Source organism: Teleopsis dalmanni, chromosome 2, assembly GCF_002237135.1.
Source record: "Teleopsis dalmanni isolate 2A chromosome 2, ASM223713v2, whole genome shotgun sequence".
In the NCBI taxonomy this organism is placed as follows: domain Eukaryota; kingdom Metazoa; phylum Arthropoda; class Insecta; order Diptera; family Diopsidae; genus Teleopsis; species Teleopsis dalmanni.
The window spans coordinates 241,552,482-241,568,436 of record NC_051847.1 but is presented as its reverse complement, the minus strand read 5'-3'; the positions used below and the strand labels follow the sequence as shown (position 1 = coordinate 241,568,436).

Here is a 15,955-nt window from a genome sequence, read left to right as displayed (position 1 = left end):
AAAAGACATACTATAATAACTTCCAAGGCTTTCATATAAAAGATCGAGTACAATAATTTTTAACCTAAAGTGGTTTAAGGATTGTATGCAATTAAGTTAAAGCAATTTAAGAATCGTTACAGGAGTACTTACATATTATAATATTAGAAATTTATTCCAATGAAATTTGTAGATTTTATAGGGAAAGAATATAACTTCAAAACACATGCTGGATTTTGCGCAAGACTGATACATAAATGAAAGAAGTACCGGGTACGCCATCTCATATCAAATACAAAAATAAAACTCTATTATGCATACTACTATTATATATTATGCAATATAATATATATTACTATATATTATATATATACTACAATTTATAGTGGAACTTGAATTTGAAGAAATACTTTAATCTCATGAATGGGGCACATTAAATCTTCAGATCACTGTGTAAATTATCTCAACATAATAATTATAATAATAATATTAATAATAATATACCTAAAGCAAAATACTTAGTATAGTCACCAATAATAAGAGATCCTATCCACACTACAAAAATAATTGCAACAAATTTACACATGAAACAATCGGAGCTCGCAAAGGAGTTCAAACGCAGGCACGTCGCTATAGCCGCACTCTTGTTCTTTCATAATCTGTCGTTTTCGGATATATATTCAGCATACTTCATCCTTGCAAACAACATACCCAAGTAAATATGAGGAGAAGTAAACAGATATAGAGAGAAATATAAGATAAAGAAGAAGAAGATTTTAGAAAGATTTTCTTGAGTATATATAAGTCCATGCAGTAGAAACGAAAGTAATTATTTTCAGTTACGTATACTTCCCAGTAATATCGTCTTATTTTATTGTGAGAGGATAATTATTATTAAACAAAAAATTATTAATTTAAGGTACTCATATTTAAAATTTGTTGGAAGAAACAATTATACAAATGATATGATAAATCATCCATAGAATATATTATAGACATTTTTTTTAACTCTGTAGTACTTGTAATTTCTAAGATCTTCAAACAATTTTAAAATCATCAATGACAATAAAATGAATGATTCCATATACAACTTAGCAGATATGAGATCTTAATTTTCAAATCTAATATTTTTTGGTCTGGAAAGTTACGAAGTTATGACGCAAGCACTTCTTACACACTTTTCTTTGTTGGAGGCGTGACATATCATCCACCTTACAAATAGAAATAAAACAATTGAATTTAGTCGAATAAAGTAATTTACAAATGACTCAATATTGACGTTTTTCGCTAAATACACACAATTTCATCTGCGTCGTTCACACTTAAGTTCACATAGAAAGCAAAACACTTAAGTAAATATGTATACTGCCAACCTGTGTCAAATTTTGATACTCGTACATTAAGAAAATATTATATCTTGTATACATAACTTCAATATTGATTTGTGTCAACAAATGAATTAATTTACTTTAGCTACATAGAAGTCCTAAACAAGATGAACAATGGCCAGTTAATTTTAAATTCATCAACATATTGTTCCAAACAATCGACTCTAAGGATTAAATGGAGAAATGCAGTATCAGCAGTCGTTTTGTGTAATGTCCATAATATTGGCATTTTGACAGGATACAACTACTGCAACTACCAGCTCAAACTACTCAACTATTTAGACAATTACTTGAACTACAGATTAACTGCTTAAAAGGACATCAAATGAGAGCTTTGACTTTCATTTTTCAAAGAAAGGTAAAAAAAGAAAAGCAGGTAAAAAACCGAAAGTAACACGGTGGCAAAAGTTTTTGGATCAAAAATCAAATGTGCAGAACACAATGGAATAAATGTAAACATATTCCAAGCAGAAATAGGCGCCATCAATAAATGTACTTAGTTTAATCTTGCAACGATGATAACAAGCGGGACACAGCCATATCATCAAGCAATTAAATTGCCATTCGACCGTTCAGCTTGTATGTGGTTGACTCCAAGTTAGCTTGGAGTTGTCTTCAGAAATTAAATCAACTAGGCAAAGACAACAAAATTAGCTTTCACTGGGTTTTAGAACATACAGATCCAGCACAGTCAGATACAGTCAATGAAATCGACAGAATTGGAGCCCCCATGGCAATGATTGGGCCTTAGTCCTACAGCGACATAACACAAATCTATTAGGAAGAAATGCTGAAGAATTAGGACATATAAAAGAGGCAGAAATTTATGTCGAGTCCTGCAGGGTTGTCATAATCTGAATTATTATTAGGTAACCATAATAGCTAAGTACAGTAATCACAGAACAGATTTAGCATGCTAAGTAGACTTAATGAACAGCTGATTAGCACAAGTATTACATTAAAACTTTAGTGCAGATACTATGGTTAAGAATCTGAGTCACCTGAGCACCTGAGAACATAATACCGGGCAAAAAATGATTAATACGAAAGCTGCAGGACAATAAAAGATTTTCATAGCGCTAAACAACGACAGATGATAAAAGCCACCACCTTGCAGATCAAGAAAATAAATTCGGCCCCAGAAGAGCAGGCATGATTCAATGCCTTCACCTTTCCATATTTTAAACGACGTCAGATCTTTGTATATATCTACCATTCTAAGCGTTTTGGATTTTCTTCGGTGGAATGTTGAAGCAGGTTTGTAGTTATTTAGCGTGGATTTAAGATATGATTGACGAAACTCACTTCAACAAAATGTTAAATAAATAAACGACAACAGATTTTTTGGTATTTTTAGAGTTTGCAAACACTTAACTAAACAATGCATATAAGAATCAAATAAAAGATATTAGATACAAATATTAAAATCAAATAAATATATTATTTATATCTATTATATACAAAAACAGCAAATATTTGAAGACCAAACATTGAATGTCGAAGAATTTTCATATAAATAACTGATGAAGAGTTTGATGAAGAGACATTAGAACTTACCCAACTAACTGGCATAGTAACTGTATCAACGGCACCATGAAATTCAGTTTAAGCATTTTGGTACTTTTGGCCTTGTTGGCTACATTAACCAATGCACAGACAACGACTGTTGCTGGCGCTACAACCACTGATCCGTCAGCCACAACAACAGTAGCAGTTTCGACAACTGATTCTGCCACAACCACAACAGCAGCAGCGACGACAACCACTGTATCTGCTACCACGACTGCAGCCACTACTGTTGCTCCAGGCGCATCCACAACCATATCATCGGATGTAACGACTAAACCTTCTAAAACAGATTGTCATCAACATGGACACAGAGGTCACAGACACGGACATAGAGGTGGTCGCGGTGATAGAGGCGGCAGAGGCGGTAGAGGAGGACGCGGCGGTCGTGGTGGGCGTGGCGGAAGAGGTGGCCGTGGTGGTCGCGGTGGTAGAGGAGGACGCGGTGGAAGCAGAGGTGGACGCAGAGGAGGCAGAGGAAATAGAGGAGGACGCGGAGGAAACAGAGGTGGACGCAGGGGCCGTAATTAATAATATTAAGTGATACCAAATTGCAAACCAAAAACTCTAATAAAATTTTAATGAGCAAACAAAATTTATTGTTACTTTTTTAGTTTGCATTAATTAATTAAGCTTTTTAAAAATTATTCCTTGCAATAGTTTGCTCTGAAAATGAACGAAGAAAAGTCAAAAAAAGGCAATTTTTAGTAAAAAAAGTCATATCTTGCTATTTCTTTTGCTTGAAGTAAAATGAAAAATATATGTGAAGAGAGAATAAAGAACTGTTACCATAAAAATATCTGAATTTTTTATTATCAAGGAACTTAATATAAAGGAACAGAAAAAATTCTAAAATTATATTAATACTTTTTAAATAACTTCTAATCTCTTCTTCTTTTACGAGGTATCTTATAATAATCTTATAATCATAATGTATAGAACAGATTGATCTACTATTATTCTACCAAGTATTATATTAAAAAGTGCTTATGATGTTCACGTTACGGGATATTGTAGGCTACAGAGAAGTTAAGAGAATATTTTTTAAGAAGAGTTTTAGGAAAAATATTCAGAAAGTATTATAATTAAGACTGCGTAAGGGTATTAACATGTCCTCCTAATGCGGAGGGCAATTATCCAAATGAACAATGCAATGATTAAAATAATTGTCCTCTGAACTGTGGTAAAGTAAAACATAAATATACAGTTGATCAACCAGAAACTACATATAGTATCTGAATAATGCAAAGTAATCGAGGATTGTCAAAAGGCAAATGATTGATGTACTCTATGATAGAAGCTTGGTCTTTAATCGACACAATGATGCACTACTATGGCAATGACACTGCTAAAGGTGTACAGATTCCTTTTAACATTAAATTTTCTATCATTACCCTGAATTAATACATAGCCGTACGCCGTACAGGAAGAAGTGTTGAGTGGGTGGTATGTAGTTATCAAAATGATTAAGTGGAAAGTAAGTAAAAGTCAGGTATGGAACATTTAGATTTGTTTAACATTTTGCTTCTCAGTATTAATTTAAAGATTATTATGAGTAGTAAATTATTATGAGAATAGAAGCAATGATTTAGGATAATGATAAAATCAAAATATAAGACTCTATTCTTTTAAGATAATAGGCATCTTTAAAAACCATGATGATAAAAGGAAATGACAAACTTAAAATTTCGACTTATGACAAGATACTGAAAATTGCTCGCCTACCAAACCTGATTCTAATCTAGAATTGAATCTTGAACAATGATAGTTTCTGAAGAGGAACCTCTACACCTATTCGAAAGACAGACTTTATGCAGAAGTCTTACCGTAACAATGAAGACATAAGAAAATCTAAAGAAAACAAGATGGAATTAAATAGGAGAGGTGGGAAGATTTGAACAATTCAAAATATATTCTAAATTGTTAGACGAATTATATAATTCTGCTTGAAGCACTTTGTCTCGAGTAATTTTTCTCAATGAGACTTATTCACTTAAATAAATAATATAAATTAAAAAAAAGTATATATTAATTGAATTTCTTCTTTATTAGTTTTCCGTCATTGCAGTTTTCATCAAAAATTATAATCTTTTCTTTAGATCACATAAGGATGAAAGGCGAGATTGAATGCGTGACCAAATGAGCTCTAAACGACTTCTTCTTGAACTTCTCGTTGTCGTTGCAGTAGCAGGAGTAGTCGTTGCCGTACCAGCGACTGTCGTACCAGCGACATTGGCAGCTGTTGTGGTGACTTGGCCATTACACGAAAAGGCTAATACGGATAAAACTACCAAAATTCCGAAAAAACTTATCTTCATTTTTACAAAGTTTTTTATTCAAAGCACGTCAAACTCAATTCTAAGCACATTAAATTAAAATATTTTTATTTATATACAAATTTTGACGTGCAAAAACGCTAAAAATCAAAATAAATAAATAATGCTAATATTTGTTTAAGTGTTTTGCTCTTGCAATTTATTTATTTAATTTTAATTTTTCACTTGTAGTTCAGAAATTAAATTTCGCAAAAAACACAAATTTCATGCTGCCCTCAAAAGTATGCTAAATAAAATTATTTTAAAACAAATTAATTTGCAATTCAGAAGTAAATATTTTTAATAGAGAAAATTTCTTTCTCAGCCAAAGTAAACACTTCTGTTATGAAAGACACAAAGGCTCCTCAACACAGCTTCAAAACAATTTTGAGCCAATATTTGTGCATGAATAACAAGACAAATATTTTCAAAAAGTTTTTAAAATTTATATACAACATTAAGTTTAATATTTTCGACATTCTCCTCGTTGTTTCCAGTACAGCCACTTCAGTTTAATGGAAAAACCCATTGAAAGGTTGTAGTGAATTTATGAAGTAATACCGCCATTGACATGTATTGAATGAAAGTACCGACAGTTATAATAACTTCAAGTGCTCACAATTTGAGTGTCGTTCAAAATTCACAACAAAAGGTGAGATACACTAAAATAATATCTCATAAATACTCAAATATATAATATACATCTTAGGGCATTGATAGTTTGTAGCTCAAAAGTGTTCTACTTATGTGAATAATTGAGGAATTAAAAAACAATATTTATAAGAAGAAAAAAATATACGGCAATCACTGCTCTTTTAGGTAGACTGCTTTTCTTGTCTAAATTAAAACTGCAGCTTTCTTCCGAAGAGCAGAAAAGTTAGGCGTTTTGTCTAGATCTTAACTAGACAGTAATTTTTTCATGTGTAATTATACAAACAAAATGTGGTACTTAATCACTGAATAAAAATTTAACTATTACTAGCAATTATTTAAGAAAAACAATAAGAACTGAAGTAATATTGCTTTTAACTTAAGCTCCTTAAGCTCAAAGTATTTTGTGGCATTAAAAACGACCACTATCGGTATATGAGATCTTTTCATTTTAATGAGAATTCCTTAAGAGCTCTTTAAGACCATCGAAAATAATTTACACCAACAACAGTCTCACTAGTGCCAATGAGAGTTTCCCCGTCCTCAACACAAAATTACGATTTAAAAGAGCATAAAGGCAGTGCTGCTATTTCTATTGAGAACCGAGCTGCAATTAAAGCCTTTCATTATTCCACCATAAAATTGAAGGAATAGGTGAACTAAGACTTTAGCTACCTATGCAAGTAACTAATCACTCTTTGGTTACTGAAGTAGAAATAAAGAAAGAACTAGAAAACTAGAAGGTTTGTACTGCCGTAGTGCCTTCCTGGATGTAAGCTTAGGGGTACCGGTTGTTGTTCCTTTGGAGATCGTTAACAAAAGTTCTTACCTGTATTTTCTTCAGTTAGCTAATAATAATAAACTGAAGGCACTTAAGTCATGTGTAATAGGTGATTATTCTGGCTTTTATATGTATAACAAAACTAGAGCTAAGGAACTCATTAAAAAGTAATGAATGAATACTGCTAGGCTGCTGCATGGTAGTCCTCTCTGATCGTTTACAAGGTAAAAAGTGTGCAACATCCTTATGCTTGAAAAAGTGTCGCTCTGCAATCTCCAGATCGACTCAATTTCCTACAGAAGATGGAGAGCTATCATTAAGACAGTCATATTGTCATTTGCATAATGGAAACATTATACTATTAGCTTAGTTTTAAGACTTTTTAGGAGGGTTCAATACCACAACTCATCGAGGAAATTAAACTTGAGTAAAAACCATCGTAAACTCCATTTTCAAAATATTGTGACATTTCAATTTATTAGAACTAACCAATGTAATCTTGAATGTAACATTATTCGAATTTCTGTCAATCTTTGTCCATTATATACTCAATTAATTCAAAGTCCAATTCATTTTTCAATTTAATGAGATTTGGCATAGGTTTAACAGAGTTTCGTTATTCATCTTTAAATGCTGATAGTTTTTTTTTCATTTTCATATATCAAAGTCTAATTTATCTCGTTATTATTTTTATCGAAAGTGCTAATAATAATGACTGATATCTTGAGAAAAACAGCTTACATTTCTTGGGGCATTTGCTCATTTTTAAGGGAAATATGGTTCAAAGATAATAAGTTATATAGAAATTAAAATTAATATATTATTTTATTTATATCAATATTTTTGATTTAAAAAAATTTGATTCTTAGTTCGTCTCCACGTTTTAACATAAATTATTTTTATGTAGGAGTATGCGTTGTTTTGGCCAATATTCTATATTATTAACTGAAATTAATGGGTGTCTATCTTATATTTTTACAATTTAAACTGTTTTTCTCATTTTAGTGTTGGGAAATAGAAAAATAAACTAAAAATAAGACAAAATCTGTTAACCCTTGTCAATGTTAAAAATACTTTTAAATATGTTTACTGGCAATAAATCTTCCCTGTTAAACTTTTAACACAATTAATTCATCAAATTACAACAATCCACAAAAAACAACAGAAAAACAATCGAGAAATAACAACAGCAACAAAATGTTGTTTGTCTGAAACTTCGGAAACGGATTTGTTCTTCCTCTACTGAATTTACATAAAACGTAGCATCTGATTTGTTATTTGTTATCCCTGAAATTCGAATCTGCTCCATACTACCAACAATAATCTCATTAATCAGTTAATATCGTAGCTGCTGTTGCTGTCTTGGGTTGCTGATTTCGGGCATGGAATGTTCGTAAGTTATTTGCTGACACTCACTGAATTATTTAAGCCTGTTGAATCGTGTTGTTAGGCATTCTCTAAAGAGATTAGGCTGCCTCCAACATTGTTGACGTGACTTGTTTGACTTACGCAGTCATTGAAACGATGCTGGCATATTTTGATGGTTCTTCCCGTTTCCTAAACGAAAAAATGTGGATTTGCGGTACTTCACAAAATATCATTCGAATACCAGCAACTGAGTAAACAAATATTATAGCAAAATTTTCATTTAAAACAGTAATTGTAGTATAAAATTTATTTGTGATATTAATAATAAAATAATATTTTCGTTTCTGATTATTGCTTTTATGTACCTCGGAGAAGTAGGATAACAACGTCAAATCGTAGGCAAACGACTATCTTTATTTATATACTGCATGTTTGATTTTCTGGGTAGTACCTTATTCACACTTAGTTCCATAAATAAAGTTTCCTTAATTTTAAAATCTCACTTATTTATTGTGAGCACAATGTTGTCAAATGTGACTAATAATATATTCAATATGTGTATGAATATATCTGGCACTGCACAAGTAGGTGCGACATGTGACATACACCTCACTATAGTTTAAATGAATAAACTGCAAGAATACCACCATAAACATTACTTTTTGTTTAACATATTGTCCTATATTTAAAGACAGTAACAGAGTTGTTTAGCGTGCGTACCTGTCATGAAGGCTTAAGGCCACTCTGCTCTACAAGCACAAGATAATGCGCCGATAAACCCCCCATTAGAAATTTTAATGAACTTCCGCCGGTTCCAATGGAGTTATATGCCTCTGCTGATTTTTGGATCTCAACACCTGGTGAATGATGATAAACAAATACCGATCATTCTTCCCGCGTAAGTTTAGGTATCAACCATAGCCACTACGACTGCGTCAACCACCTGACCCCCGTAATACCAGAATTACACCTCCGGTCGGGTGTCACAAGTGCCGTGTTACTTACTACATGTCGGCATAGCGCCAAGATTTAAGTCGCCGCTTACGATAATCATATTCTAACCCCTTACCCGCAGGGGGATATATTTAAAGACAGATATATTAATTGAAACACAAATCGTGAATAGTACTACTAAAATAATGAAATGAGAGAATAAAAATGGAGTAATTAGAAAACGGATTTTTTAGTTTTTTCAATCTCTTCCCTTTAATAATGAAATAAAAATTCTTTTCTTACAATATATAGCCTTTAGGCATGCACAGAATGCAGTAAGATACACATCACCACAACAAAGTAATCAATGCATATCATGTATTTCAGTAGTACTACATAACATATAACGAGTCTCAGTCATAAGACGAATGTGATTGAAATGTTTGAACAGTGACGATTGGAGTTATACAGAGCAAGCTGTCATTTATAATGACCTGAAATTAATTAATTCTCGGATTATTCTGTTTAACTAGACAAAAATAAGTAATATTCTCTAAATATTCTGTGACTGCATTCGTTATGATGGTGCAGTTGTACAAGCAAAGTTCAGGTTAATTTTTGAAATTTAAATACACACATGAGCCAGTCTTGGAATATGAAATCGAAACTGTATCAACGTCAAAATATTTAGCGCTCATTGGTTTAAAAACCATTCGACACGTATAGTGCAGTATGCAGTATCTAATCCACAAAATCGTTGCTACTTCTACCTACTTTGATACTATTTTACATTTTCATATGTAAAAATACACATTTTTTAATTATTTTGCATCAAATAACTTTAATTTTATTAAATTAATAAATTAAATTTTTAAATATTTTTCTTCTCCAACTCTGCAAATCAACCTCTTCTTGATCGTTGATTATTTTGTTGCCGACCCTTCTTATTGTCTGCTCCACGTCTACGGTTTTGATTTTGTCTTCCACCACGTCCTGGTTTACCACCTCTACCGGGTCTGTCACCTTTACCTGGTCTTCCAGGTCTACCTGGTCTACCTGGCCTTCCAGGACGGCGACTGGGTCTGCTGGTGCTGCTGTTACTTGATCCAACAGTGGTGCTCTCAGAAACTGTTGGTGCCGTAGTAGAAGCCACAACAGTGGTAGAGTCGTCAGTTGATGCAACAGTTGAGGAATCAGTTGAGGCTACAGTTGTGGAGTTTTCATCTTCAGAACTGCTTATAGATTGGCCATAAACAGATACAGCAAATAAGGCCACAAAGACGAAAAGTGCGAACAAATTGAATTTCATGGTTAAGCTGTACTTAGTCAATGCTTGGGTACTTGAAGTGTGATGACTTTAGTTCTGCGGACGGATTTATTTATATGAAAATTTAAGATATTGAATTATTTGATTTATCTGATTCGTATTTGCTATTGAAATTTAATTTGGGATTCACTGAGCAAATTTCGATGTTTGCATAGGTGTTATTGTCACCATTTAAATATCAATATCCGCATATGAAAATAATTTGTGAAATATTGATAGTCTATCTAAGTAGTAAGTTTTTATAAAGCTAAAAATACTTTTGTGTTTAGAAATATTCGAAAACATTAATGACGTTTATAAGAAAATAACACAAGTCTGTAACTGAGTAAATATAATTATATAAACAAATATAATAAAAATAAACTTTTTCGTTTAATAAAACAAATTAAGAAATTTTTTTGTGATATGTAAACTTGCTTTACTTATAGTTAAGTTTAGATAATGGATCTGATCAATATATATCTTTTGTTCCTGTGTGTGCTCATTCACACTGTCAAGCTTTGCTTTCAATGGGTTTCCATTAACGTTTTTATTCTTCATAATCACAAAATTCATTATATTTCTAAGGACAGATCACTAATAAAAGATAGATAGATGCATGTAATATTCTTTCTGATGAATAACAGACTCAATTAGGTTCTAATAAATATACGCATTGTGACACTAAAAAGCTTAAAAATTCGATAGCTGATTAAAGAAACTAAGCAAGCAGCTACCTCTACATTGAACCAGATAAATACAATATTGTTTTAATAAAACCGACCAAAAATTCTGGGTTTCTGTTTTTTCTTAAGGACTTTAAGCGAACTATGTTATAGTTGTGGTCTGATATACTTATTCAATAGAATGGATGGTTTCTTAATAACAACTTTTTTACAATTTTCATAAAAATTCAGTATTTGTCTCTATTATTAACAACAGCCTAATATCCAATTCTGATTTGACATTTCGTTCAAAAAAATGAATTAAGCTTTATGTTTATTTCTCAATATGTAAATCTCGATGTAAGCTTTTGTTTCTACTCACAATATATATAAGTCTTTATCTTGCTTAAACCTGTGATGATTTCGAGATGACATTGGTAGCTAAACTATAAATGGAACAACTCATAGAAGCTGCATACATCGTAAAAATAGAATATTTACTATTTCTGAACGGGCAGAGTATATCCAGATACTACAAACCAATGAGCTTATCTTTTTTTGTCATTAAGTATTTGAAAGAGGTGTATTTCATGTGTTTTCAAAGGGTTAAAGCATACCCAAGGCTCAGCATGCTTACCGCATGAAAAGTTCAGGTGACACACTCCAACCGCATTCTTAGATATTAAAGGTGTGCTTCATAATGTCACACTGAACTCCTTCCATATAATGGTTTTAAATATCGTCTTAGCTCATTGGTCATTTCTATGCTACGTAATAAGCTCACCGTAGAGAACAGTAGGATCGGGATACACGTTAACAGAGAGGCAATATATAAGAAGAAATTCTCTAACCTTACTTGCAGCGAATGCAAGTTAGTAGCATTAGCAGATGGTGAGGTATTATTAATATAATTCCCACACGTAATGAGTAAGATCATCGAGAAGTACTGGTTAAATTTAGCGTGTGAACCGAGATCTATAATAATGATGTTTAATAAACTTATAAAAAACTAAGCTATTGTTATATACTAAAAAAAATTTAATTGTTAAAGTTAAATGGTCAATAGCTGAAGCTATTTTGTGTAGAAAGATATAAAGGTTTTATGCCGGAATTTAAATTGAATTGGAAAGCAAATGTTGAAAAACGGATAAATTAAATCTACATAGCTTTTTATTCATGTAAAAGGATGGATGGAAGAAACTTGGACTTTCATTCTAAATTTGTTTAATAGATTTATAGTGCAGAAATACACTTAATATTTAGTTACACCTCACTAATTTGGTGGTGATCGCCCCATAAGCCTATGGAATACTTGGTCTCTATCAAATTACAAATTAATGATAATACCGCAATGTCGGCGATTAGATTGCATGAGAGTGAAAATCCAAACGGAAAAGGCATAACTGTATTCTGCGTATCCTATTATATAGCTGGGCATACATTATTTATATTCCGATAATGAATCCAAATCATTAATTCATATTACATTTATGTATATCCGAATACAGAGGCGAAAAATGACTGCGGGTGCAGAAATGTTTTTAACTCATGATTGTATAAACAGATCGTTTTTTATTATCAGCTTATACAGCGCATTCTATGCCAAAATCTTTGTAAATAAGTAGTTCATTTGATTATAGAAATAAATCTGCATATTTAACAGATTACAATTTTCTCCACCAGTAAGGCTGCTATTCGTCTAGTGTCCAAACTAAATGCAAAATCAAAGTCAATGAAACAGTACAAAACTCAGCTGATATCAGTGATTGATCAGTGAACATTATCATTCACCTGAGTTCCACGACCCCGACGAATAAAACGAGAGGTAATTACTCAATAAAAACGAATCTATAATCATTGGTAACCATACCATGTAACCATGCGATGAAATCAAACTAAACTAATATCAACAAAGAATAGTTTATTCAGAGCAAAAATACTAGACAGAGCTGGTATTGCAGTGGCAAGACTCGTGGCGGTGCTAATAGGCCAACATCGATAAAATTTTATTTAAGCTTGTTTTTTCCGAGCGTGTAATGTCTTTCCAGATTAACACAAATAAATATTTTCGAATTATTGTTCTCTGATCATTTTTATTTTTATTAAATAAATAAATTAAATTTTTAAATATTTTTCTTTTCGAACTCTGCAAATCAACCTCTTCTTGACCGTTGATTATTTTGTTGGCGACCCTTCTTATTGTCTGCTCCACGTCTACGGTTTTGATTTTGTCTTCCACCACGTCCTGGTTTACCACCTCTACCGGGTCTGTCACCTCTACCGGGTCTTCCAGGTCTACCTGGCCTACCTGGCCTTCCAGGACGGCGACTGGGTCTGCTGGTGCTGCTGTTACTTGATCCAACAGTGGTGCTCTCAGAAACCGTTGGTGCTGTAGTAGAAGCCACAACAGTGGTAGAGTCGTCAGTTGATGCAACAGTTGAGGAATCAGTAGAGGCTACAGTTGTGGAGTTTTCATCTTCAGAACTGCTTATAGATTGGCCATATACAGATACAGCAAATAAAGCCACAACGGCGAAAAGTGCGAGCAAATTGAATTTCATAGTTAAGCTGTACTTAATCAATGCTTGGGTACTTGAAGTATGATGACTTCAGTTCTGCGGACGGATTTATTTATATGAAAATTCAAGATATTGAATTATTTGATATGTTTGATATGTATTTGCTATTGAAATTTAATTTGGGATTCACTGAGCAAATTTCGATGTTTGCATAGGTGTTATTGTCACCATTTTAATATCAATATCCGCATATCAAAATAATATGGAAAATTTTTTCAGCAGATTTCGTGAAACTAAATATACGTTTCAATATATTTGGGCTTAGTCTGTAAATTATTTATAAATTTTAATGACGGCATCGTGAAAACTGAATAAAAATATTATTTTAACTAAACCAAATATGCTTACATCAATAATACTATATACATTTATATGTGAGAATAGTTGTCTGCGGCATTGGTAAACTTTATGTGTGTAAACGTGTTTTATTTTATATATTTTAATGAATTCATTAATAAATTTATGTGTATATATACACATAAATATGTGTATTATGTATATGTGAATATTAACGAAAAAAAAAAATCCAGACACTTTATTGTTATAAATATTCTTATATTAGCTTTCATTAATTTTTAAATATTCTTAATTTAAAAATAAAAATATCCTTTGAAAAAAATCCTTTCAGAAAACTTTCCTTATCTTCCCACATTCATTTTACTTCATTCATCATTGACGAATCCATTTTTCAGTTGTTCGCTTCTTACCGAAAGTGATTGATTACTTCGAAAATTGGTCATGTTGATTTGAAGTCATCATTTGTCAAGCCAACGACAAGCTACGCTATTCGCCTTATGTCTTCCGCCAAATAGAAATTATTTCTGAAAAGGTCGGCAGGATTGGTTTTGATCTGCTAGTTCCTTTAAATAAAGATTAATTTTAATTTGCGAAATGTCCTATATATTTCTAAAAAAAATTTTTAATTTCTGTATGCGTAATGAATATGTTTACAAAGGACAAATCATGGTCCTATTTTCTGTTCACAACTAGGTATAATGTAAATAAATGTTGGCTACTCATTACCATATGACACCCAAAATTTAATTTAATTTGTTGTGAAATAAACCTTACAAATTATGCTTAATCTGCTCACTACTAGACAAATAAGTAATATCTACATATGGAAGTCTGTGTGCACTATTTACGAATGTTTTGTTATGGCACTTAATGCCAAATCTGGGCTAATTGTTACTTCTAATTCAACCTTAGGGAAAATCAACAGTGCCTAATAAAAGTCTGTCATGAACAGATAAATATGACCTAAATTGATGTTAATTAAATAATAATAAAAAAGTTATTCACTACTCGTATATAAAAAAAAACCGTTAAACTTTTAACAAAAGAACTACTAAAGAACCTATGCATGGTCTATTATGCTCCCTTTTGGGTTTAGAGAAAGTCTCTAAGCACTGTTGCGTCGATTAAAAATAGTATAAAAGTAGTACTTTATTATTCAATAAAGGATGCATTTGCCTTTTTTGGAAAGTTCGAACTTCATTTGGTACAACGAAACTCAGGAATTGGTAATAGAACCATTTGTTAAGAATCGTGTAATACGAAAATATTATTTATATGGATTTAAAGTTTACTCAATATTTACTCAATAATAGAATCTACAAGTGTCCGGAACTAGAAAAGTTATTCAATATTATTATTATTAATTGGTTTTAAAAGTCATATACCGATTTGATGGATTTCTGTTTTATTTTATATTCCGCACTATCAGCAAGTGTCAGTGTATATTAATCTCGTCTTTAAAATGTGAAAGTTAACAAAAGTTATAACTATTTAATATTTACTATTTATATATTAGTAATATTTAGTATTATTTATTTAATCAGTAAGTCTAGATATTAGTATGTAGACCTTAGGTATGTCCAATAGTCTATACCAGATAATCAGCTCCACATAACATACATAAGTATCTGCAGTGTTCCATCTAAGACACATGTCAGTGACTTTGTTATTGAGTTATCGATTGAGCTATTTGAACTTTTTTGAACTATTGGCATGCACTCATAAGTTTGCCTTACTCATAACAATTGTTGCAGTCTGATAACTAGGCTTGGACACTATTATAGCAGATAAGACGCTCAGCAAGAATTCAAGCGCCATCTAACCTTATAAAGGGAGCTAAGACAATCCCTCTTAGCAAGCAGTCAAACTCCACGAGCCGAGTTGAACAAAGTGTTACTCTGTCCCTCTTAGCCAACCCATATCTATGGTTTTTGTAGATTTGGATCGACTTAGATTTAATAGATAAATATTAGATGAATTTTATATCTCTTTGAGGAGGTGTTAATGCCGTCTATTAAGACATTTTGCAGCACCGACTTCAATGGCATCTCTTTTCTTTTTATTTAGTGATTGGGAACGGTATGTAGCTGATTTGCATATTATTTTTGTAGGAAAATGTATTTCTTG

At 31.9% G+C, this 15,955-nt stretch overlaps 1 protein-coding gene across 1 annotated transcript; it reads left to right on the top strand.

Moving 5' to 3' along the window:
* The first annotated feature begins 2,960 nt into the window (after positions 1-2,960).
* Positions 2,961-3,464, top strand: LOC119677141 (keratin, type II cytoskeletal 2 epidermal-like). Its single transcript, XM_038088408.1, has one exon. It carries the CDS (start codon positions 2,961-2,963, stop codon positions 3,462-3,464), a length of 504 nt encoding a protein of 167 aa, XP_037944336.1.
* The last annotated feature ends 12,491 nt before the right edge of the window (positions 3,465-15,955 follow it).